Below are 23,640 nucleotides of genomic sequence, written 5' to 3' on the forward strand. Positions count from 1 at the left end.
AAGGGAGGGCGTGTGGTTCAAGGGGTGGCTCAGGGGGTCAGGTTTCCACACCCTGAACGCATCGTCAGGGCTGCAGTGCTGCTGGAAGGGGATCAGCTTAGAGCACTGAAGAGGCCTGACCCTGGATCAGCCTCTGGGGTCAATCTACTCCACCTATAAAGCCTTGTATTGTTCTACTCATAAGCTTCATCATGCAACAACAGACAACAACAGTTTATCTACACAGTGTCTTGATTAAATTCCCTGCATGATAACGGTGTATGAGTGAGGTGAAATGTTAAGTCTTTTCACAATAAACTGCGACACAAGAGAAGTTTGGCTGAAAAGGACAAGAACAGGATGTCTGTTATGATCCCCGTGAGAAATAACTTAAAGTAAAAGTTTGACATGTTTGGAAAAAAACTTTATTGTCCAGAGTGAGATGAGAAGATCGATATGACTCTCACACGTCTGTTCGTTCAATACTAAGCTACAGCACACGTCTAGTTAGCTTAGCTTAGCATAAACAGTGGAAACTCTGTCCAAGGGTAACAACATCTGCCTAGCAGCACCTTTTAAAAATCAATAATTAACACATTACATCTGATTTAGTCGATCCAGGGCTTTGGGCCGGAGTATTTCTTGGCCGGGAGCACTGACTTCCTGGATATCTATCTGGTTTAGTCTCTTAACTTCCAGTCACTGATGCTGGCTGCAGTAAAAAAAACAGTAAAAAGTCTCAGTCTTGTTGGGTTCACACAACCTACTGTTCATTTCTCAAAGTCAGGAACACACGTCCACACTTATGAGGCGTTCAGGTGACCTGCTGTCCCCACATCCATCACAGAAGTCGGATTAGAAAAGATAATCATTGGTGCAAAGTTAGCACTAGCTCAACTAGCTGTGTCGCAGCGCTACATTAGCTACGGTGAAGCTAGCTTATCAGTACGATGACATTACTTGCATTTGTCACAAATAGTCACTAAACAGCTGATTTCTGCTTTGAAAGCTGATTAATAAACATGAATTAAAACACATTTTCTCTCAGATATATAATATACAGTCAGCTGCCAGTTTATTAGGTACACCTAGCTCTTGAGCTAATAAGTAACTAAGTAACCACATCTGCTAAATAAATATAGTGGTGTAAAATGCACAATATTAGCTTTTAAAATGTAGTGAAACAGAAGTATAAAGTCAAACTCAAGTAAAACACAAATACCTCAAAACTATACTTGAGATCAGTATTTGAATTAGGTGGGTGAAGTTTGTTACCTCTGGACTGAGACAGGCTCGCTGCCCCAGCTGCTTCCACCTTTCATGTTAAGCTTTTAACATTAGCAGAAAGTGTATGTCTAACTGTTCCTTTAATTTGATAGGAAACACAGGAACTAACTTAACTATGCATTCAGCTACGACTAAGCAACAAGAGGCTTTTGTACTCACAGGCTGAACAAGTCTATCCAGTGCCAGAAACTGCAAAGATGCTACTTATGCAAACACAGAAAGAAAGACCTGCTTTGTTCATGTCACCCATATGTCCCCCCACTCTGTTGGAGACATTGAACTATAGGAGTCCAAGTGTGTCACTTCAGGCAGACCTGACAGGAGCATCAAACACACACACAAACACACACACGACAAGTGACAGACAGTCCCTGTCAACGTGCAGCTGAGACAGGCAGATGATGAATTGACCGATGAGAGGACGAGCGAAGGGAGAGGAACAATACTGTACCTTTGTATCTTCCTAATGCTGCATTGTTAAAACAGAGACAAGCACAATGAGGACACAAGTAAAGATCATGGAGGACAAGAGTCTCCGCGGGCTCATTAACAGCATCGTTATCAGAGCAGCAGAGGAACTTTAAAGACAAGGACCAAGATGGAGGAGCAGCAAAGTGAAAACAGGAAGGCCGGCCTGGCAGGGGGCTGCAAGGGACGAGAGTCACGCTGAGTGTAATGAGGAGAGCGGTTTGAGGGGTGAAATGTGCTCTCCCTGAAGTGTTTCAACAACATCAAAACACAGAGGGAAAATTATTGCTCCATTTAGCCTTAATTAGGTCAAAGTTTCCCTGATGGAAACCAGAAAATCCTCCAAAATAAGAGACAAACAAGAAAGTTTTCTGTCTGTTGGTTTTTTTGCAGTGGTGATAAAAATCTGAGCATCACAAACAGATCGAAACAACTTTTGATTAAATCTGATAAAATTTGACAAGCATGAAAAGATTTGTATCAGTAAGTTATTTTCATAAAGTCAGAGAAGAACTCTAATGCAGAAGAATGAGAGGGTTGAAACCACGTTCATATCTGTCCAGTATGAAGCAGTTAGTTAGCTTAGCTTAGCATAAAGACTAGAACTCCTGCACCTCTTAAACTAACTAAAAAATGCAGAGTAAAAACAAGAAGTTGTGGTTTTGTAGGGGGGTTATGTACTGGACTGTTTCTATAATAGGGTTTTGTTACCTTCAGCCAAGCTACAGAAGCTGTTTCCCCCTGTTTCCAGTCTTTATGCTAAGCTAAGCTAACAAGCTGCTGGCTACAGCTTTATATTTACCATACAACTTGTGTTTTTCCCAAATATCAAACTATTCCTTTAATGACTGTGGCACATGTTAGTGTCCACAGACTGCTCAGGTGTCTGCATACTTACGGCCATTTAGTGTGTTTTAAAGTCCTTTAATTGTTATTTGTGTCTATTGATTGCATAGAATCTTATTTTATTAAACACATTTGACAAAGATGCTGCTCAACCACTTTGCTCTAGTAGAAGGTCACTCAGAGAGGCCAAAGTCAAACAACACAAACCAGACTTCAGAGAAAAAAAATCAAATTTATAGTAAATGAACTGGATCTGTCCCAAAATTTATTGGATTCTTCCCTGGCTCATGACCCATCCCTTCACCAAGTTCAGTGCAAATCAGTTCAGTACTTTTTGCTTAATCCTGCAGACAAATAAAACATAACCTCTTTAGTGGAGGTCAAGATAAACTCTCATGCTGCTGGTTTTTCTGCCTTGTATGTGACCTTGTATGTATTATTCTGTTCACGGTACCTATAAGTTATTCTCACTGGCCAAATTAATGCACAGGGTGAGTACAGTGTGTGTCCTTCAGCTGTGCTGGGTACAGAGAACCATGGGAATGATTATTTGATATAACATTTTTTTTATCCTTCACATTACAGGGCACAGATCCCTGGAGCAGAAAATTTTAGCATCTGAACATGAGTTAACTTTTAAGAGAGATGTGAGTTTAGTAATTTATTAATGTAAAATGCAACTTTACAACTAAATACAGACCAAAATCTAAAACCTTCAGTCCATAACTACTAAGAAAACCCCTCTTTCAAAGCCTCTGAAGATGATTCACTGTGTGTTTCTACTGAAAGCTGAGCTCTATTGATCAGACCCAGCACACACTGGGTCCAGGTTTAATTAGCTGGGGCACTTGTGGTCCCTGGGCTGCAGACGGCTCAGACTACCCGCGGGCCCTAATAAGACCAAGAGTGTATTAAAGCATTAAAGAAAGAGACGCAGAGAAAGAGAAAGAAAGTGACTAACTGGTTTTCAACTAATCCTCCTCCACAGCTCGAGGATTGTCAGACTCCTCATTTCACAGACTAAATGTCAGCTCTCCCTCTGTCTCTCCGTCTCTTTCTTCCTTGTTTTCTCACTTCAAACCGTCCGCATAAAGAGCTTGAAGGCAGGTGCTGCGCATAAAAGAGTGACACCGCATCTCCTCTGTCAACCTCATAGTGAAACTGAGCTCTTCCCTGAGGTCACTTCTCACATGAAACTTGCGTAATCAGCGGGGAATTCTCCCACTCTTACTTCACACGTCCGACCCTGTCAGGGGGCAGTCATGTGGGAACTTCACGTGCCTCTGACTGGCCTTGTTTAGAAAAAGCCGTCAGTTAGGATCCACCCTGAATGCAACAGAGAGGGCTGCTGACTGATTCAGAGGCCGAGAGACATGATTGCGAGTCTTAATCACTGGGAGGTTTTAGATGAGAGGGCTTATCTGAGACCAGCTTCCCTCTGGCTTGTAGAGAGAGGATTGTTGTGGGAGTTTTCCTCTCAGTTCTGAATTATAAGGTCATTTATTGACACGCTGCTGCTTTTTTTTCTTTCCCTAAACTCTTCCCAAGAGATTAAGAAGCAGAGCATCTGTTCCAACATTGTTTCTATTTGATTTGCTGAGACTTGTTGCATTTTAATGATGATTTAATGATACTGAACAAGCATTTAAAGCTCTAGTAATTACTAAGTAATTAAATACTCTAATACCACACACATCTTGTATCTGTATTTTCTGAAATCATCTTTCCATCTCTCGTCTCCCCTTCTCGTTATATATAATTTTTCTTTTTAATATGTTATACATTATTTATTGTTTTCTACACCTTCTATTATTGTAAATAAAGTATTAAGATATTTAATTTCAGGTATTTAAATAATGAATTTGTACTGGAACACCAAAGTAGTGTTGAAAATAATTAAAATAAGTGTAATACACAGCAGGAGCATCGTACCCGTCTTTCTTGTAGAACTCCAGCATCATGTTGTCTGTGGCGACGCTGAGTGGCCGTCGGCTCTGGTCGCTCTGCTTACGATCGATCTGATCCATGTCTGGAGACGGCATTGAGCTGTAGTTGGCGTTGTGGTTGGTGTGGACAGGGCTTCCGTAGTTCCCTGTGACGTTGAACTCAATTTCTAAGAAAGACGGAAGAAAAAGAAGAGATATGAGAAATAAAAGAAAAAATTACTCTGTATATTTTGCTGCTTCCAAACAAAATGCACATAAAATCTACTTCCTGTTGTATTATCTCGCCTCACCTCCAGGGAAGAACCAGTCAGCGTGCTGGATGATGGGCTCGATGATGCCGACGATCTGCAGGGAAACTGTCGTCATCATCTCGGTGATGTTGCTGCACGAACAGACAAGACAGAGATTTTTTTTTTTAACGATGAAGGAAAAGTAGCTGTCTCTGGATCATAAGAATTTATGTTCAGGCGGTGATTAGCACATTTTCATGATACTGCAGAGACATTAAAATGACAAAAATTAAAACCATTTCAGAAATGTGGCCTATTAAAATCCTAATTAAAAGTTAGAGAGGGATAAAGAGTTAGTAAGATTTACACAGAGATATAAAGGAAGTGTCCTTCACCCTTCCCAAACTGCTTAGTCATCACCGTGAATATTCTGTATTATAAGAATTGTCTGCTGCAGATGTGCCGGAGCTGTGAGCCCGCCGGCCTTTTTTGTTACCAGCACTTTGAGCTCTGAGCAGCATCACCACTATCAGCAGCTCAAATTTTCCACTGAGGGAAAAAAAGGGAAAAAGAGACTGAGCTGTGATGAGAGAATACAGAGTCCCTCTCCTCTCAGTCTGTCTGCTCCATCCACCCAGCTGCCGCATTACCAACCGATTTTTCACATATGAGAAATATGAAAATAAATCTGCTCTTCCAGACCGAACAGAGGCGACACTCAGGTGATGCTTTACCCAGGTATGACGCATCTCTCCTCCTATACCCCTCAGATTAGCCCCATACCCCTCACTGAAATGAAGGGGGGTGGATCGATGAAGGAACATGCCACCCAGTGCAGCAGTGTGCCTCACTGATGTGTTTTAGACAATAATGGAGCTCTATGGCTAAGAGGAATAAGATATATCAGGCTTTGGAGACCCCTGACAATGTGAAAAATAAAGAATATCACTAGACTTATGCTTTAAAGCTCATTTAATGTTTAAATGTTACTATTTGCTGCATCCTCCCAATAGATTCCATAAGCAACATCTTTTTAATCTTGTGCATTTGCTTGTTTTTAAATGTGTTTTATCACTGCAGCACTTCTTTTATGGTGTCCCAAGTTTCTTACCTGAGTTAATGCAATCTTGATATGTCTTAGTTAAATATTTGTATTTATTCAAATGTGTTTTTATTGTTTTTAAATTATATTTTATAGTATTTCCCGTCTTACCCCTCGTTGTGTGTCCACAGCAGGTTGGGTCCGAGGACAATAGCAATGTTTCCTGGAGTCATCTTGTTCACATCCTGATACTCAGTCAGTTTAGAGAGGAATTTGATCAAATACCTGTTAAAACAGATACGGGAAACACATCAATCAGTGAGTGACAACATCACTTAAAATTATGCCCATTAAGCTTTTTGTTAAACCCCAAAGAGATGTGAGCTTGATGTTTTCAGAAACTGTGTGTTTTTCCCTCCAAAACAAATAAGCTTTGATTTTTCTTGTTTCTGTGAGAAATGAGACAGAGGTGTCAAAAACCACAAGACCTCAGTCACAGAGATCAGGTTTGACCAGGTAAACTGACATATATAGTATATCAAGGATCTGAGCACAGAGGTCTTATGCTGTTCTGGCTGTAAAAATTCTGTGATTTTGTGCAACAGACTGTAAATAAAACTGACTTGGCTACAGAAAACTAAAGGTAAATGACCTTAAGAATCCCTGTCCTATGAGAACCATGTATCTCAAACATGTCAGTGTTTCACAAACTAAGACTATAAACAGTTTCCGGCTTGATGAGGGTTGTGGGAAATAACAGAACAATACTGGGCTGCACTTGTTAATCCAGGCCAAGTTTCCCGCCCTGAGTTCTCTGGGTTTAAATAAGGTCTGTTCCCAACAATAGATTTATACTGTGTGCAGTTTGAACAACACAATGCTTTTATCAAGCCCGTCCTTCATGAGGCACACTGAGCTAAAACATATTATTCCAACAAACTGCTCTCTCTATTCTTCAGTCTTCATGGGGGCTGTGAGATGCAGAAATGGGCCAGTGGGTTTCTGTGGCTCTCTGAGAGCAGCTGAGCTGAATGACTCATCCTGAGCCGAACTACAGTTGAATGAACATCAGGCAGCTCATTCCAGCAAGCAGCGATCATCTGGACAGGTCTGACAGGTCTTCTCAGAGGACGACTGTCTAAAAATACGCCCTATTTGTGCGATTTGATGATGACACTGACAAGTGCTGCGGCATCTCACTCTCTTTAATTTCTCTCCCATCCCTTCCTCTCCTCTTCTTCATCGTGCCTCTCATCTTTTTTCTTTTCATGAGACAAGTCCGTCAGAAAATATCCGCAGCTCATCTTCATCCAGCAGCTAATAGAGCTACAGCTGAGGTAAACGGCCTTTTTCTCAGCGCCGGTTCACACTGAGGTCAATGTTTTTCCACTCGTTGACCCAGCCTCATGGATTCAGTGCCTCTGCTGATTTGAAGAAGTGTACAGATACTAAGAAGTGACTTCGGTGACTGAGATTGATTCTCTTAAACCTTGGCACGTGCCTCAATTACTGTTTAATATTTTTCTGTTTTTTAAGTTCATGAAATAAAAAGTAACCCACGAGAATTAGCTCCTGACTCTGCAGTTTCCCTCAGTTTAACAGCACATTTTAGCATCTTTCAGCTCATTATTTCTATGTTATGGCTCTAAAAAATCTCTGTCCACTTCTGCACAGTCAGAGAGCAGCTGGAGAACAGGGTGGAGCATTTAGCAGCTAAAGAGGAGCTGGTGGAGACCAAACTCAGAGCTGAAAGAGAGGGAATAATGGACACGAACACTACTCCTAATGAATGCTAATGTTTCTACGGCTTGTTTTCACTTTCCAAAACAAATAAATAAAAAACAAACAAAAAAACAAAACAAGTATTTCAGATTTATGAGATTTATGAATGAAGGAGACAAGGACAGATAGACGAAGAAAGAGAACAAGGCCTCATACACGACTGAGTAACTTGATTTAATTGTTCACAGCGTTGTTCTCTGCGTGTTTATATAAATATATGTTTAAAGTTCTTCCTCTGTGTTAAATTCACCCCTTCACAGCAGTGTACCAGCCTATCACAACTGCAATTACATGATCAGTGATACGATTGATTATGGTTTCGACACAATTGATCCTCCAACTGCAGCTGAAGAACCAAGTTACACAAACGAGCTGAGATTAACTGGGTTATTTTAGCTGATTAATTTCCATGTCAGTCTGGATGATGAAGACAACACAAAGAGTGAAACACAGAGACGGTGACTCACTTGAAGTTGTTGTTGTTGGCCGGGGGTAGTTTCTCACAGGCGTTGAGAAGAGCCTGGAGCCTCTTGTCTTGATCTTGAATGCTGCAGGGCGACAGAAAAAAGCTGCGTTTAGAAGACGGTGGTGCGTGTATGAATGTTTTTAAAGATACAGTTCAAAAAGGCGGCGAGGCATCTGCACTGATTTATTCCACTGGACAGATACACACTTTGAGGCCTGGATCCAGTCGTTGTAGAGTTCAAAGGTCATTAAAGGCTCAGGGAGCTCCCGCAGGTAGGACTTCAAAGCACCTGGAGAACAAGATAAAGCTATGATAAATACAAATACATGTATATTTGTACACATACAATGCATATGTAATGCAGGCGAGCTCTGAGTATGTATATTATGACCAGCAGGTGATATATTTATGTACAGAATGTATAAGAACGACAGTGGGAGACAGAAGAACAAGATATTTTCTGAAAACAAAAGGAAACATCAGGAGAAACCAGCTGTGACCAGATTAGCACTTGACTCAATACAGAATCAACTCTATGTATAGTATAATATATACAGTAGTGTTTGACTGACACCTCTGTCTTTTGTTCTGGAGGAATGTCAGTGTCACTGTGGGAAGAAGAACCCACTGCAGAGTCTGTACTCAGTGGACCGGTGCAGGTTTCAGTGTCTCAGACTGTCAGGCTGGGATCTGATTATATATGTGAGTGAGTGTAATTTCCTTCGGCTTATTGCATTATTTAAAATGGCTGACAAAATCAGAAACGACCCACTAGGATTCTTCACTTGGCTGAGATTGTGGTCCATTATAAAGGCTTCAGTATTGTTCAGTCAAAGAGTCTGTTAGATCCTCTAATAGCATCTGAACCCCTCCCTCTCTCTTCACCTTATCGACAGTGGAACTGAGGGGGCTGCGTCTGACATTTCTTTTTCAAACTTTCCAAAACCGACAATCTGACATTTCTGCTGGTTTCATGCTGCGATTCCTCAGGTGTGTGTGAAGTCGGGGGAAAGGAAGCTGGGTTTGAAGTTCTTTTCTCTACCTGCAGTCTCAGAAATACTAAAACCAGCGACCAGAGATCACATCTTCTCATTCTGGTGTCTGATATGAACATTAACTGAAGCTCTGCAGGATTTTATGCATCACACTGCTGCCACATGATCGGCTGATTGGATGACTGCATGAAAAGGGAGGTGCAGAGCTGTTCCTAATAAAGTGCTCATTGAGTATAACTTCCCACAGACCAACTCTACTCAACAAGCCCAAACAAAACTAAACAGAAAATGTGCAGATTTCTAGTCACTATTTGACCAGAACTAGTGAGTGGCGCTGGCGAGGAAGGCGACGGCTGACCGGGCCCCTCCCTGACTTGTCTTCTTCTCTCTCTGGTCTGCTGCATTCACTTCCCCCAGGGATTCACAGGATGGAAGACAAACAACAAAGTCAGGGCGTCCCTCGCTGGGAGACAGCTTGGAGGCTGCTGTCATTCTGTCTGAGTGTCTGCGTACACGTCTGTGAGTCTGGCTCTGTGTGTGTGTGTGTGTGTGTGTGTGTGTGTGTGTGTGTGTGTGTGTGTGTGTGTGTGTGTGTGTGTGTGTGTGTGTGTGTGTGTGTTATTTTTTTGAAATAATATTTTCTTTTATTTATTATTTTGAAATCACAGGAAGCTCCTCAACTGATTGTGACTGAGGCTGCATTGAAGACGGACGCCTGCTTGCCTCCCCCCAGCATCATCAATCAATTCTTAATAAATAATCGTTGCTGTTCTGTGCCTCCTTAAATGTTTAGCCATTAAATCCACATTGTGCTTTATTATTGCATCTTTGTGTTCAGAGAGTTTGTCCCCTTATTCTATTCCCTGTGTGTCCTGTGTAAAAACACTGGCAAACAATTTACCACAACGATGACGCTAAAGTTTCGATGCCATTGGAGGCAATTGAATATACATGAGGGCTTCTCCAGTAACATACAGAAGAAGCTAAAAGCTTCACTAACTGTTTTTCATTTATGGTTGAAAACATTAACTAATTTGACAATTTTAACAATGAGTTGTTTTCTTAAACTAAAGAACATGAAGCAATGTTTTATTGGACATAGATGGTTCTGAGCTGACGGCTGCATTAAGCCGCCGTCAGCTCCAGCAGATCAACAAGATCAGACACAACATCATAAAAGCCTGAAAGCTTCTCTTTCTTTTGTAGTCAGTCACAGGTCTGATTTAAAGACAATCAGTGACAACAACAAAAAGATGCCAAGAAAACACAGAAGAAGAATCTGTCTGACACTAATCCCCGTTATATTTGGAATTTATTACTAGACATGTTTTGGAGTAAAAAAGAAACAACAAAGACGCGAGAATGGACAAAAACTGTTTGCTTTTCTTGCAGCTGCCTCATCTTGAAGCAGCTGGAGTACTGAACTGAATCCTAATCAAGTCTAAAGTAATCTTTTAACTCTCGTGTGTGGCTCTTACATAAGCCCTTCAAATTAACCTTTAGCAGGAAATTCACTGCCGAGGCTGACGGATGACGGCAGAGGAGGAATCTAATACGTGCAGGAGAAATAAAAACAAATAGTGAGAGGATTAAAAAATATCAGGCAGTTCTTCTCTGCAGATCATTTGGCAGCTTAATTAAGATGTTTACTCCCACAGCGGAGGGCAGACGTCTCAGGAACACAGGGACGTAACAGAGTGTGCCAGGAGTTCACAGAAATGAGACCCCTAACGAACCACGGGTGCCAGCTCATAAATCTACCCCTGTAAGGCACCTTCTCGATGATGGTGAACAGGTGTCATGGAAACAGATTAGGTGCAAGCAGGAAAAGGAGGCATTCAGGTACGTGGTGGTCGATGGCTCACCTGCGATGGCGTGCGGGTCTGCAGAGTACTCCTGGACGTCTAACACCCCGCAGTCCAGAGACGCCTTCAGCTTCTTCAGTTTGGAGGCCGAGGGGGCGATTCTGAACAAACCCTGAGACACAAGACAACGAGGGCGTCAGTCAGAGAGCGGAGCCGGGGCCGCTTCACACCCACAGCAGCAGGAAACAGCTGGACGTCTTGAAGTTAAAGAGGATGAAGTAGCATCAAATGGAATTACTCAAGTAGAGTACAAGTACCTCAAAATTATAAAGTACAGTACCTGAGTGAATGTACTTTACACCACTGATTACTGATATGTGAAGGTGTCCTTTCCAGTGAGGATGGGGGGACATGTTGATGTTTGTTGTGGCTGCACACAGATTAAAGAATGAAAAACTACCTCCACATTATCAGGGTAATTATTTCCTTCTACATGGAAAAGACAGACGTGGTTTCAACCTGAGAGAGACAGTTTGTGGTCAGAAACTTGTCATTAATGGTCACGCAGCTTTAAACAGGACTAAGAGTCTGCAGCCATGTGAGCAGCTCTGTGAGGCTGCACTCAGGAGCAGTGGTGAGTCGAGCTTTAACTTGCTCACAGTGGCAATGCTGAAACACTGATGTTTACAAGAGTCTGTAAAACACGATGCAGATGAACGAACAGCTGAGTCAGCAGCAGCTCATTCATCCCATAAGGTCAGTGTGTGTTTCCTTTAACATCAGGAATCAATTCCTTTTAACTTCCACACACATTTTGCCTCGGAAACTTCTGAGGTTCAGGATTAGCTGCATTGAATTAACTGCACTTCACACAAAATTAAACTGATCTTTCTCCGCCCCATTCTGCACCACATACACAGCATCATGTGTGTTTAACAAACATCAGATCAGACTGGAAATGAGCTCGTTCATAACGACATGTTTGTCCTTCTCTTTTAGCCTCACACAGATTTGCTGATGGAAACATGCTGAGTAATTAAAGCTGCACTGGTTCCAGTGAACAGCTCACTGGACCGATTTCACATGATTAAGGGATTTCTTACCTTCACACATTAATTAAACAGTCAAGGCAAACTGCTGTGTGGGAATCAAACTGGAGCCTGGACCTCGTTAGATACCATTTCCCCTTCAGTAATTAAGAGTGACTTCATCTTGGTGGCAACATCTCTCACAAGTAGTTTTGTTTACTGTGTGTGTGTGTGTGTGTGTGTGTGTGTGTGTGTGTGTGTGTGTGTGTGTGTGTGTGGTGCAGTCTGACCTCCTCCTGCATGCCACACTCCAGCAGCATGGTGACACAGGCCTCGATGGGAAAGGCAATATCTCTCCCGCTGAGCGCTAAGTGCTCCTCTAATGGTTTCCCATAGCACGGTTTCTCCACCCAGGTCTCTGCCAAACACACACACACACACACACACACACACACACACACACACACACACACACACACACACACACAGAGTGTTACACACACACTCACAAACATGCAGAAAATACAGCAGCAGCTCTGCTGTTACATTTCACTGATGCTCAGTGTTTTGAGGGATTTTCTTTTCAGGTTGCACGAAGAGACCTAAACAAACAGAAACTATATTTTCTGGGTGACCTTGAAGGCCACAAAAACCCGTTGTCCTACTCAACGATTCACTATAAACAATGTGGGCCCACAGCACATGAATACACTGTTATCTTACATAGTCACAATAATAATAGTTGTTTGAAATGTGTGTTTTTTTTGTCTGTGCACTGCTTACAGGTTTAAAGGGGGCAGGGCTCTGTGGGAAAAGGATGACATACCTTTGCGATAAGGTCGAGGACTGCTATGAAAATAAAAACTTTATTTGCATTATTAATTTTCAGCCAAGTGAGTTCTTAATGATCTTAATGATCAAACAATACATTTCCATTTCAATGTCAAATTTATTATGTTCTGGCTCTATTTGTCTTCTTAGCTGTGTCAATGTCTTTCTGCTCACAGTATCTCTGAATATGGACTCTTCATTATTTTTTTTTTTGGTGTTTTATATTTCATTAAGCAAAGGTGATGAATTGATGATTTCCCAATAACATGTACGTTCTCATTTAAAATCATAATTATATAAACATATACATATATATACATATACAAACTTTAGCAGGTTTGAGTTTAAGAAAAACTGTTTCAGATTCATTTTAAATCAGCTTCAAAGACACAAAAAACTCAGACTCATGTCAAATCATCAGAATGAGGCTCATGACTCATCTTAACATGTGTTACAGACACATCATGTCTGTTTCCTTCAGACTGCAAAAAAGAACTGACTGGAGAGTTTCAACTTTGGAATAATGCATGATGGGAAATCTGTTATGTTACAGAAAATTACCTAAGATCTGATTTGAAGTGCTTTACAATGTTGCTTTCACTTGTACTAATGATGAAGATCTATACATGAACATTAGTTTAGTTTAGTGACCACTGTGAAATTAAAAGAACTAATTTCCAACAGCAGAGCCCCATAATAGTTTACAGGTGACCATAAACATGTGCAAACTAACACACATGTTCTCACTGTAGTATTGAGGGTTAGAGAGGGGACAGAATCACAAAACACTGCAACACACAGAGTGTGTGTGTGTGTGTGTGTGTGTGTGTGTGTGTGTGTGTGTGTGTGTGTGTGTGTGTGTGTGTGTGTGTGTTGGTCTTACCCTGATGAGCTTTGATCTGGGGCAGAACACTCTGAAGCAGCTCTAATGACTTCCTGTGGTACTCTGCCTGGACTTCTATCAGCTAGTCAGAGAGACAGAGAGTCTGTGATGGACAAGTGGAATATTTTTGTTTCCTCTCCTGCCTCAGTCTGGAGAGGTGCTGTACTCACCGTCTGGAAATAGCTTGCATAGTCAATTTCTTTGGCCACAAAACTGTACATGTCTGCTGATAACTGGTCCTGGTGGGAGAAGAAAACACATTTTAAGAATAAGAAAGACTCAAAATTCAGATATGAAACTTTAGATTTCTGGGAGCAGAAGAAGCTCAGGTGTAGTTAATTACATTAATGACAGCTGTTAGCTCCTGGTCCTTTATTATGCAGACTGGCTCATTGGGACCCTTAATGTAGCTGAGCCATCTTTAATGTTATTAGTAACACCTGTGAGTTTCAAAAAGTCTGCTGTGAAAAAGGTCAAAAATATAGAATATAAAACCAGAGAATAGTCAGATGAGCAAACATCCAACATGGCTGCACAATTCTCTAAATGTGTTATTCCAAGAATAAAATATTTATTTTCCATTGGACAAAATTAACATAATTAACATTAACATTAAATCTATTATCCACTTAAATGTCACCTACAAGTAAAAATGAAACGAATTCTGCAGGAGAATTATATCTACAGGTGTCGTCTAAATTTAGCTGCAGTTCCATAATGTGCTAAAGAATTGTGGAAATGTATATAAACTGGGCCACACCTAAAGGAATTTGGCAACTCTTTATAGAAAAGTGGTGCGGAATAAAAAATACTGCCTCTCAGTTGTGCCCTGAAAAGCTCCAGCTCTACATATTTTCCATCTTTCCCTGCAGCTGATCATCTGGATCAGGTGCGTTCAGCCAAACGAGAGCTGATGGGGTGTGGCCCGGGTGGGGAGAGACGGAAAAAATGTGGTGCCGAGCGTCTCTGATCCAGATAAAATTCAAGACATTTTTATTTATACTTCTGTGCGTCTCTGTCGGCCTGATCACACCCTTCTTTGTTTGGCTGCTCTCCAGCCCACACGGATCGTTCAGTGGTTGAACTGATCAGGGATCAGGTCAGCGCTAAAGCATTTTGGTGCACGTCATAGTTGATAGTATGTGTAGAAAGAGCTGAAACCCTTTTCCCTTGTTTCAGTGAGACAGAAAAGAAATTTCAGCATCATTTTAGTGTAACTCTAGATGCTGTTTTCAGCTGTTTGTGATCCACCTAAGGTGCATGAAGTGACTGGGTGTTAATGGGCTCTTAAGTGCTTTATAAACGGCCTAATGATGGCGATATCTGCACCAAAACATAATGAGGTTTTCCCTTTGCTCGTGTTCAAACTATTCACCAAATTTTACTGACATCTGTTGCGTAGCTTTCTTTGTTTTAGGATTTTCTGGAGCCCGTTACAACAAACTTGTCTTTGAGAGGCACAACTGCTGCACTACTGAGAGTAAAAGTGAGCACTAACTCGACAGATCTCCATGCGGTTGGCGGCCTCCTCCATCTCTTCCCTGAGGTGGTCGGCCTTGGCTCCTGACGGCTGCAGGTTGCTGGACAGCCCTGAAGACTTGGTGGACTGATAATACCTGAGAACGGAAGAACATCGCTTTGTCAGTTTGTTTTGTCGATGGAGTTGAGTGAATTTTGTAAAAAAAACAAAACAGAGAAACAAGGAGAACATTGGCTTCAGCAGCTTCAGATTTTAGCCCTTGAGAGAAATAATCAGCGGCAGCAAAACCTGACGTCTGCTTTCACAAAATGACTCACGGCAAACAAATCACAGTTTTTTGAAAAGCCAGTGGATTACTCAAGTCTTCGCCTGACAAAACGCTAACACTCGACTATCTCCACGTCTTCATTCATTTCACTTAAGCTGTTTCCTCCTCTGATTCTCCCTGTCAGACTCTCCTCTTCCCTCTCTGAACAGTCTGAGTGGAGATAATATGTGGTGCTGCCAGAGGAGCTCAGCACACAGCGGCATGATGGGAGAAATAGACTCAGATTTGGGTCACTCGTGGACTGGACTGCAGTGAGGAAAATCACATTTCTCCCATGTCACTGCTCATAATGGCACCGAGATGACAGCGAGTCAGCACAAAGAAAGTGTTTCAGAGATCAGGCAACACACTTTCCGGTGAGAGGTTTTCACACGTGTGCTCAAGTCTTAAATTCAAAGACAACAATCGATTCAGCACTGAAACACAGGGCAGAGCAGAAAATCACAAAGTCAAGGGTGAAGAACGTTTCACAGCCACAACAGTTTTTCCTCTGCATCGAGATCAGGGCTCAAATTATGGGGGAGACTGGGGTGGTCTGAACCCCCAAATAAAGACTTGGACCCCCAGAAAAGAGGCAAAAACAATAGTTTGGGGGAGGTTGAATCATTTATATAATCTTCTTACCTGTAATTGTAAATATTACAATATATTTCCCATATTCACGTCTGGAGGAATCGTCTCCTCTACCTGCATCACTTCACCAGTGACTGTCCTCTGTAGACTGTAGGTAACTGTAAAAAGCAGAGCTAACTAGCTTGTTTAATACACTTTACTTTCTCACCTTCTGAGTTTCTGAATTAGATTGTGTCAGTTATCTATGGATGAAGGCTAATGTTAGCTAGTTAACTAACTTTATGCTTAAGTTACAGTTTACATAACTAATGTTAGCTAGTTTCTAAATTTAGCCTCAAGTTACAGTTGAGCTAACTAATGTTAGCTAGTTTCTAACTTTAGCCTTAAGTTACAGTTGAGCTGACTAATGTTAGCTAGTTTCTAACTTTAGCCTTAAGTTACAGTTGAGCTGACTAATGTTAGCTAGTTTCTAACTTTAGCCTTAAGTTACAGTTGAGCTGACTAATGTTAGCTAGTTTCTAACTTTAGCCTTAAGTTACAGCTGAGCTGACTAATGTTAGCTAGTTTCTAACTTTAGCCTTAAGTTACAGTTGAGCTGACTAATGTTAGCTAGTTTCTAACTTTAGCCTTAAGTTACAGCTGAGCTGACTAATGTTAGCTAGTTTCTAACTTTAGCCTTAAGTTACAGTTGAGCTGACTAATGTTAGCTAGTTTCTAACTTTAGCCTTAAGTTACAGTTGAGCTGACTAATGTTAGCTAGTTTCTAACTTTAGCCTTAAGTTACAGTTTGGCTAACTAATGTTAGCTAGTTTCTAACTTTAGCCTTAAGTTACAGCTGAGCTGACTAATGTTAGCTAGTTTCTAACTTTAGCCTTAAGTTACAGTTTGGCTAACTCACGTTAGCTAGTTTCTAACTTTAGCCTTAAGTTACAGCTGAGCTGACTAATGTTAGCTAGTTTCTAACTTTAGCCTTAAGTTACAGTTGAGCTAACTAATGTTAGCTAGTTTCTAACTTTAGCCTTAAATTACAGTTGAGCTAACTAATGTTAGCTAGTTTCTAACTTTAGCCTTAAGTTACAGTTGAGCTAACTAATGTTAGCTAGTTTCTAACTTTAGCCTTAAGTTACAGTTGAGCTAACTAATGTTAGCTAGTTTCTAACTTTAGCCTTAAGTTACAGTTGAGCTAACTAATGTTAGCTAGTTTCTAACTTTAGCCTTAAGTTACAGTTGAGCTGACTAATGTTAGCTAGTTTCTAACTTTAGCCTTAAGTTACAGTTGAGCTGACTAATGGGCCTTTTCTTTGGCACAACAGTCTCTCAACTGTTGAACTTACATATTCCTCACATTAGCACACCTGTGTTGTGAACTGCAGATCAGCTGTTTGAGTCATAAAGGGCTGATTGACGCGAGATACAGCAGTGAAAATATTCAAAATATAAAACACTTTAAGTGATATTTTTAGGAGGCTAAAATCATTTTTTCAGCTGCCTCCATCCCCAACAGCATCGCTCGGCCTCTGTGCCACTGGTCCTGCCTGCTTCTCTGAACTGGGCGGGCGCCAACCCAAATCTGCTGCAGGTAATACACTGACTATAGATAAGTACTTCATATAACTCCACATCAAATAACCTGAACTATCACTGCAATTCAGGTTTCCACACTCTGAGCAGGAGGCTGCAGCGTGAGGAGTTTCAACTAATCCTCACAACACGCGAAGTGCAATCAAATCCTCAGTGGGAAGCTTCAGGACCAGTCTATTCACAGCAGATGGAGTTTCTCTCTTATCACAGCCAAGTCTGTTTCTCACACACTCAAAAAAAAAAAGTCCCCATGACTCACCGTGTGCGTGCAGAGTCCATGTCCAGGACCAGCTTTGCTAAATGTTTCCTTTGTTTCTGGATGTTTGGGATTTCCACCTGAGAGGACGGAGCAGAGAGGTTTGACTGAACTGTTGTTTGTTGCTGTGAACGCGGCTGAGGAGCAGACTCAGGACTGTCAGAGGCCTCGCACCTGTTGTAGCAGAACCCACTTCTGGTTCTCGGCCTCATGAAGATTAGTTCACTGGGTCATTTACAGAGTAATCAGAGTCTCGTGCCCAGTTTATCTCATTTTAGACAGATGTAACCCTAAGTTACTGTTATTGCTTCTGTTTTCATGGTGAGAACCTGTGTTGTGGCCAGTTTATGTGGTATTTAATTTATACTTCCTCCTCAGTTTATTGTGCCACTTGTATTTGCCACTTCTACTGTAACTGTTTTTGTATCTATTGGAAAATTAATTAGAAAATAAAAGAAATCCAAACTTGCTAAATCAAATATATGAAATCACAGAGACTACAGATTAGTGTCTTTTTCTTATTATTAGTTTTACAGCCCTTCACGCGCCATGGTTTTCATACCTCTGCGAGGTCGTACAGCGGCTCGATGACGTCTTTCTCCGTGGTGGACTCGAACTTGATGAGCTCCTGAGCGAGTCTGTCCTGCGTCTCGCCGCAGAGCTTCAGCATTTTCCTGCAACAGACGACAGGCGGAAACATCAGGGAGCAGCCGGGGGAGCGAGGCTGTCGCCGCCACAGTTCTTATGCTGTTTTTCAAAATAAAATCTAATAAACAACAGTGATGCTTATACATGTGCTGTATGAATTAATGCAGCAAGGTGATGTAGTTCACTGCAGCGGTGGGGATAAACACATCTATGCATACAGCTCGACACCAACATGTGCAAATAAAACATTGCAGTTATCTGAAATAGAAAACAAACGGATGATTCTATCTGCAGAAGTCAGGGCGCTGACACAAGACAAATTCATTCCCCTTTTTATCATCATCCAGACGTCAACCAGGCTCTGAAAGAATAGACTTTAAACTCACAGCGGCTCCACAAGCTCAACACACTGCAACTGACAGTAAGAAAAACTCTTTCACAACCTCCCTGACTTTTGCACCTACGCTTCAGTCCTTCTGAACGGTGTGGCAGGCTTCAAGTGTCGGGTAGAAAATCTAATATCACTGGATTTCATTAGTTTTAATGATCTTTACCAAACACGATTTCCAATAGACTCGAGACCATCTAATGCTTTAGTCACATAATGATGTTACATGATGAGGTTTGTCCTCATCTGACTATTTCTGGGCATGAATGGAAAATCAGTTTCAGCATCACTGGGTGATAAAACATTCCTTTCCATGTCAGCGCTTTTTGAAACAAAATGCTACAGATAATCAATGATAATGTAAATCACACTGTGTGTGTGTGTGTGTGTGTGTGTGTGTGTGTGTTCTCACCCTAGTAGAGACTCGTCTCCGAGCACTGCCGCCCCCTCCACCATACATTGTGCTAGTGTTGTGAGAGGAAACTTTTTCTGCACAGAAACAAACACAGTCGATGAATCAGCCGTTGTCAGCTCAACGTCTCAATCAACACTGAAGAAACTGTCATTAACACATTACATGAATCACACACAGACTGTAACGGGAACATCTGAGCAGGAAGACAAAGGCAAACACAATCTCTGTACTGCACACAAGAGTCCAGTCGTGTTTGGTTGAGGCTCATTGTGATCAATCAGAGACTATGTAATTAACTACCTGCTTTTATCATCACATTTCCCAGAATGACTTTGGTCAATATTAAGGGGACAGAGCAGCGTTAATGGAAACCTTCTCTGTTTGGAGAATCCTGTCCTATAGACTCACCGAGGGCGACCTGACAGACTTCTTGTCCACGTCCACTCCCTGCTGGCCCTGCAGACAAGCGGTCAACTTCTTGTGTGTGCTGTGGGAAACCTGCTTGACCAGCTCCAGACGTTTCTCCACCTGAAACACACACACACACACACACACACACACACACACATACACAGAAATAAAGAAGGAAAGACGGGGAATAGGCCTCAATGAGAAGTGGGTAACATACACACACATATACTTTGCAACTGACTGCATCTTTTACTTCTAATGCACAGGTTATGTCAGTTTCCCTGCTGGCAGTTAGAGACGTGCACACACAGGCACCTAAAGCCTGAAAGAGTAAAGAGTAAAGTTTGATTAAAAACGGTGCAGGCTGCAGGCGTCTGTCGGAGCTGTTTGTCTCTAAAACTACTGATACATAAACAAGGTCGTTCTCAGCTGGTGAGACCATTACCTATCTCGCATTTCATTATTAAACCAACTCAGTCAAACTGATGTTGCTGCCACTGGAGGCGTCATTAATCAGGCCAATTAACGGCGCTGCAGCCCGAGTCAATCAGCGGGGACATTTCAGCCCTTTGTCTCACAAAGAAGTTCAATTTCAATGATCATTAACATTGCCTGAACGCAGTTCAGAAAGCCATCTGAAAAAGTCATGCACACTGAATACTTTGCACCAGTAATGATGTTTCCTGCGAGGGGCGCCAAACATAACACACTCATTAGATGAAGATTCATTATTACCTGTAGCAGGTCTTCACTTAATACTTCTGTTTTTTCAGCCCTGGAAGAGAAGAGAGAAAAAGCCTGTTAGTGCAGGACAGGAACTGCTAAATTATTCAATTTATTACGGTGGGAACTATGCAGGATGCACACACAGTACTCAGTCAGAGTAATTACATAACTTGCTGGATTTCTGTGCACATAATAAATAATATCACAGTTGCAGCCTGGAGCTAATCATAAAAACAGGAGGGTTTTTTTTTCAGGGCTCAAGCTGGAGAAGCTTAATAACAAATTCTCAAGTTGGAAATCTGACATAAAACACAGCCTGAAGACGCCTCAGGATGCTTGTGTAGAAATCTGCCTCCTCCCTCCAGTGGCAGGATAAAACATCACTGTCCAGTTGAAGCTGCTCTGTGTTTATGAGTTGAAAAAATTACTTGTTATGCTCAATAAACAATTTTGAAAACAATTGTATAATCTAAAATATGCACTGCCACCTACAGTTAATACATAATTCATACGGTTAAGTGAAGCAGGTCTGGACAGTCAACGCTTTCCTGTCTCTACTGGACTCAATATCTGCATTTGAAGACCGACTGCGTCATTTCAAAAGCTCCTCAAATGCAGCCATGGATGTGTTATAAGAACTTGTAATAATAATAATACTTATACTACTATTACCAATAATAATAATGTATTTTAAGATCTTATAATACATCCCCTTTTCTTCCTGGCCAACAACAAATCCAACGGTTGGATCCTTCCGGGCCCAACCAATCCCAAGATTCATCGCCTGCCAGTGATGAAAACAAACAACAACGACAGAGAGCCTGAGGATTACACTTTTATATTAAAGTATTGGCTTTCAGTTCAGTTCAACAGCTAACGGTACAACTGTTAAAAGCTTTTTATATACAGTCTGTGGTTAAAACCAAGGGCCTTAAAACATAAAGTGCTTGTGAAAAAAGGTTCCATGTTGTCCAGGTTGCTAGGCGACAGGAATCCTCCGTATCCTCCGTATATCAGCTGATAATAACTGCCAGATAACGTGTAGTTGCTCAAGTATGATCAATTGGATGAATGTGAGAGCTCTGTTAATTAATTTCCATTTAAAGACAACAAGTCTGCAGTCACACTGGCAGCTCTGTGCGGCTGTACTCAGACACAGCATGAAAAATTTAAATTAATACCACAAATCTAAACCTCATGATGGCTTCAGTGGAGAAGTCAGGAGATCACAGAGGTCAGTGGGTTCGAACATGAATCATTCCTACTAAAGATGTAAACCGGTGTAAATAAAAAAAAAGAAAAATACACCTTCATGTAGTTTCCTCAAATACCTGATCTCTGGAGGAAATAGGAGGAAAAAGTGCATTTGTTGGGGACTATTTTCAGCAGTGGATGAATACACATTAGTGATTGATAGTTTTTGTAAACAAGAATAATTGTATTGTAATAAAATCATATACGATCCGACATTTGAAGATATATTCTTTGTTACACCTGTTCACTTCCTTCAGGCCACTTTCAGGAAAAAACAACAGTATAAATATTGACCACGAGTCACCTCCAGACCTTAAGGCCGACGTACAGAGTGCGAGGTGGTAAAGCGTTATCGACTCCATCTCTGCCTTCAGCACAGATGGAGATTGACAGCTTGACCTAACTCAACCTGGATATTACAACGTGTGAGCTAAAGGTTAATAGCAACGTACAAGTCGGTGGCCTTTGTAGAACATTACAGCAACACTGACATCTGATGTTCTGCAGAACTTCAAGCTACAAAAGTCAAAATCTACAAGAAAAGCAAGAAGAGTCCAACCCTCTCAGGGCTGCAGCTGTTATTCCTCCTTCTTCTCTTGTAGATTTTGACTTTCATAGCTTGATGTTCTGCAGCTGGAAACAAATGTTTGATATTTTTGCTTTAAAAATAAAACTAAAACGATCAAGTGATTATCACAATAATTGACCTGTTGAATCATCCACCAATTGTTGCAGCTTTATTCTTTATCTTACTAAAGAAATCTCTAGTAACTGCTCATGTTTCCAAAACACCAGCAGATATCTATCACCACATCGCAGCTGTAATCTTCCGCCAACCAATGAAGTCGCAGGAAATATAGTTACCTTATCTTCTCTTCCTTTTGTTTTTTGAGGTCACAGTTACCTTGATGTTTGACCACCAAAATCTAATCAGTTCATCATTCAGTCAAAGTGAATGTTTGTGCCAAATAAAAAAAAAAAAATCATATCTTCTTCATGAGAATGGCACACATTGATTATACATCAAGCTGCAACCTGGCATCACTTCCCCTGAAAGTATCTTAGCATTAAGATTCTGCTTTCTTACAATATTATCCTCACAGTTAAAATATGTAAGTGAGGTTTGATTCCTCTGCAGCTGAAGACACTGAAATATCAATAAACCCTGAGATGTATCAAGATACAAAGGTTTATTTGTCACATGCAAGTTGCATGTGTAGAGAAATATGCAATGTGCACAGCAGTGCAAAGAATCCACTGCAGAGCGAGGATACATTTTCATTTTCAAGCACTAATTTAGAGATAAGTGAGCTGGAAACAGCGTGACCTCCCTGTACAGAGCTCTAGACCCTGTTCACACCCTGCAGCAGAACATTCCCTGCATTTCTGATTTTCTGTGCATATAAAAAAGTGCACTGATCGTTCTGATTCTTATTGGCTATGAGGAAAATCTCTTTCAGAAGTGATAAACAGATAAATCACCTGAGGTGAACTTCCTCGATCCTGGAGGCACAAACCTCTGGTTTAACAGGTAGAAGACGTCGTAAAATAGATCACATGTTAAACTGCTGAGTTTACAGCGTTTGTGCTTTTAAAACCCAAACCTTTTTTTTAACCTCCTTAAAGGTGACCAAAGCATCAGGACAGCTCCAGAACATAAAAATACCACTTTATAATTAGGTACTCTTTCTAACAGGTTTATAAGTTGTAACTAATGGCTTCATTAACGGTTAATAAATCATACTAATTCTTTATAAGTCAGTTATTATGCACCTTAATTCATTAGAAAAATTCTCCAATGGACTGTTTTGGACTGCAACGCTGTGTTTTACTGATCCATCATTTCCCAATAATTTCCTGGAAACTTGATAGTTTACTATTAATTATAGGTTAAATACTGAAAGTTGTTAATTGATCCCAATTAACTAATAGCTAGTGTGAACTGAAGTTTATGGCTGCAACTTATGACTATTCTGTCTCATCGTTTTTTTT

At 41.1% G+C, this 23,640-nt stretch overlaps 1 protein-coding gene and 1 long non-coding RNA gene across 4 annotated transcripts in view; one reads left to right on the forward strand and one right to left on the reverse strand.

Moving 5' to 3' along the window:
* LOC139608401 (rho GTPase-activating protein 44-like) overlaps positions 1-23,640 on the reverse strand; it is an 81,624-nt gene that overhangs the window by 12,180 nt on the left and 45,804 nt on the right. For both annotated transcript variants that reach the window (XM_071462102.1, XM_071462103.1), the window contains exons 4-18: positions 20,404-20,443; positions 19,666-19,785; positions 19,255-19,331; positions 18,369-18,480; positions 17,810-17,886; positions 15,087-15,204; positions 13,759-13,827; positions 13,589-13,670; positions 12,165-12,292; positions 10,907-11,018; positions 8,254-8,335; positions 8,048-8,128; positions 5,970-6,083; positions 4,817-4,908; positions 4,513-4,693 (exon numbers count right to left, since the gene is read on the reverse strand). In XM_071462102.1, the coding sequence (XP_071318203.1) occupies positions 4,513-4,693; positions 4,817-4,908; positions 5,970-6,083; positions 8,048-8,128; positions 8,254-8,335; positions 10,907-11,018; positions 12,165-12,292; positions 13,589-13,670; positions 13,759-13,827; positions 15,087-15,204; positions 17,810-17,886; positions 18,369-18,480; positions 19,255-19,331; positions 19,666-19,785; positions 20,404-20,443 (1,485 nt within the window). The remainder of the gene's footprint in view (positions 1-4,512; positions 4,694-4,816; positions 4,909-5,969; positions 6,084-8,047; positions 8,129-8,253; positions 8,336-10,906; positions 11,019-12,164; positions 12,293-13,588; positions 13,671-13,758; positions 13,828-15,086; positions 15,205-17,809; positions 17,887-18,368; positions 18,481-19,254; positions 19,332-19,665; positions 19,786-20,403; positions 20,444-23,640) is intronic.
* On the forward strand, positions 15,202-18,470 carry LOC139608404 (uncharacterized). Of its 2 annotated transcripts, none has more exons than XR_011685019.1 (3): positions 15,202-16,119; positions 17,474-17,907; positions 18,335-18,470. It is a non-coding gene; the product is annotated as an uncharacterized lncRNA (long non-coding RNA). The 2 variants fall into 2 exon arrangements; XR_011685018.1 differs by lacking the exon at positions 15,202-16,119 and having other exon boundaries at positions 17,348-17,548; positions 17,622-17,907.

The sequence above is a fragment of the Trachinotus anak genome, unplaced genomic scaffold (assembly GCF_046630095.1).
Source record: "Trachinotus anak isolate AG129_WGS33_773 ecotype Australia unplaced genomic scaffold, CSIRO_AGI_Tana_v1 ptg000025l, whole genome shotgun sequence".
NCBI classification, from domain to species: Eukaryota; Metazoa; Chordata; class Actinopteri; order Carangiformes; family Carangidae; genus Trachinotus; species Trachinotus anak.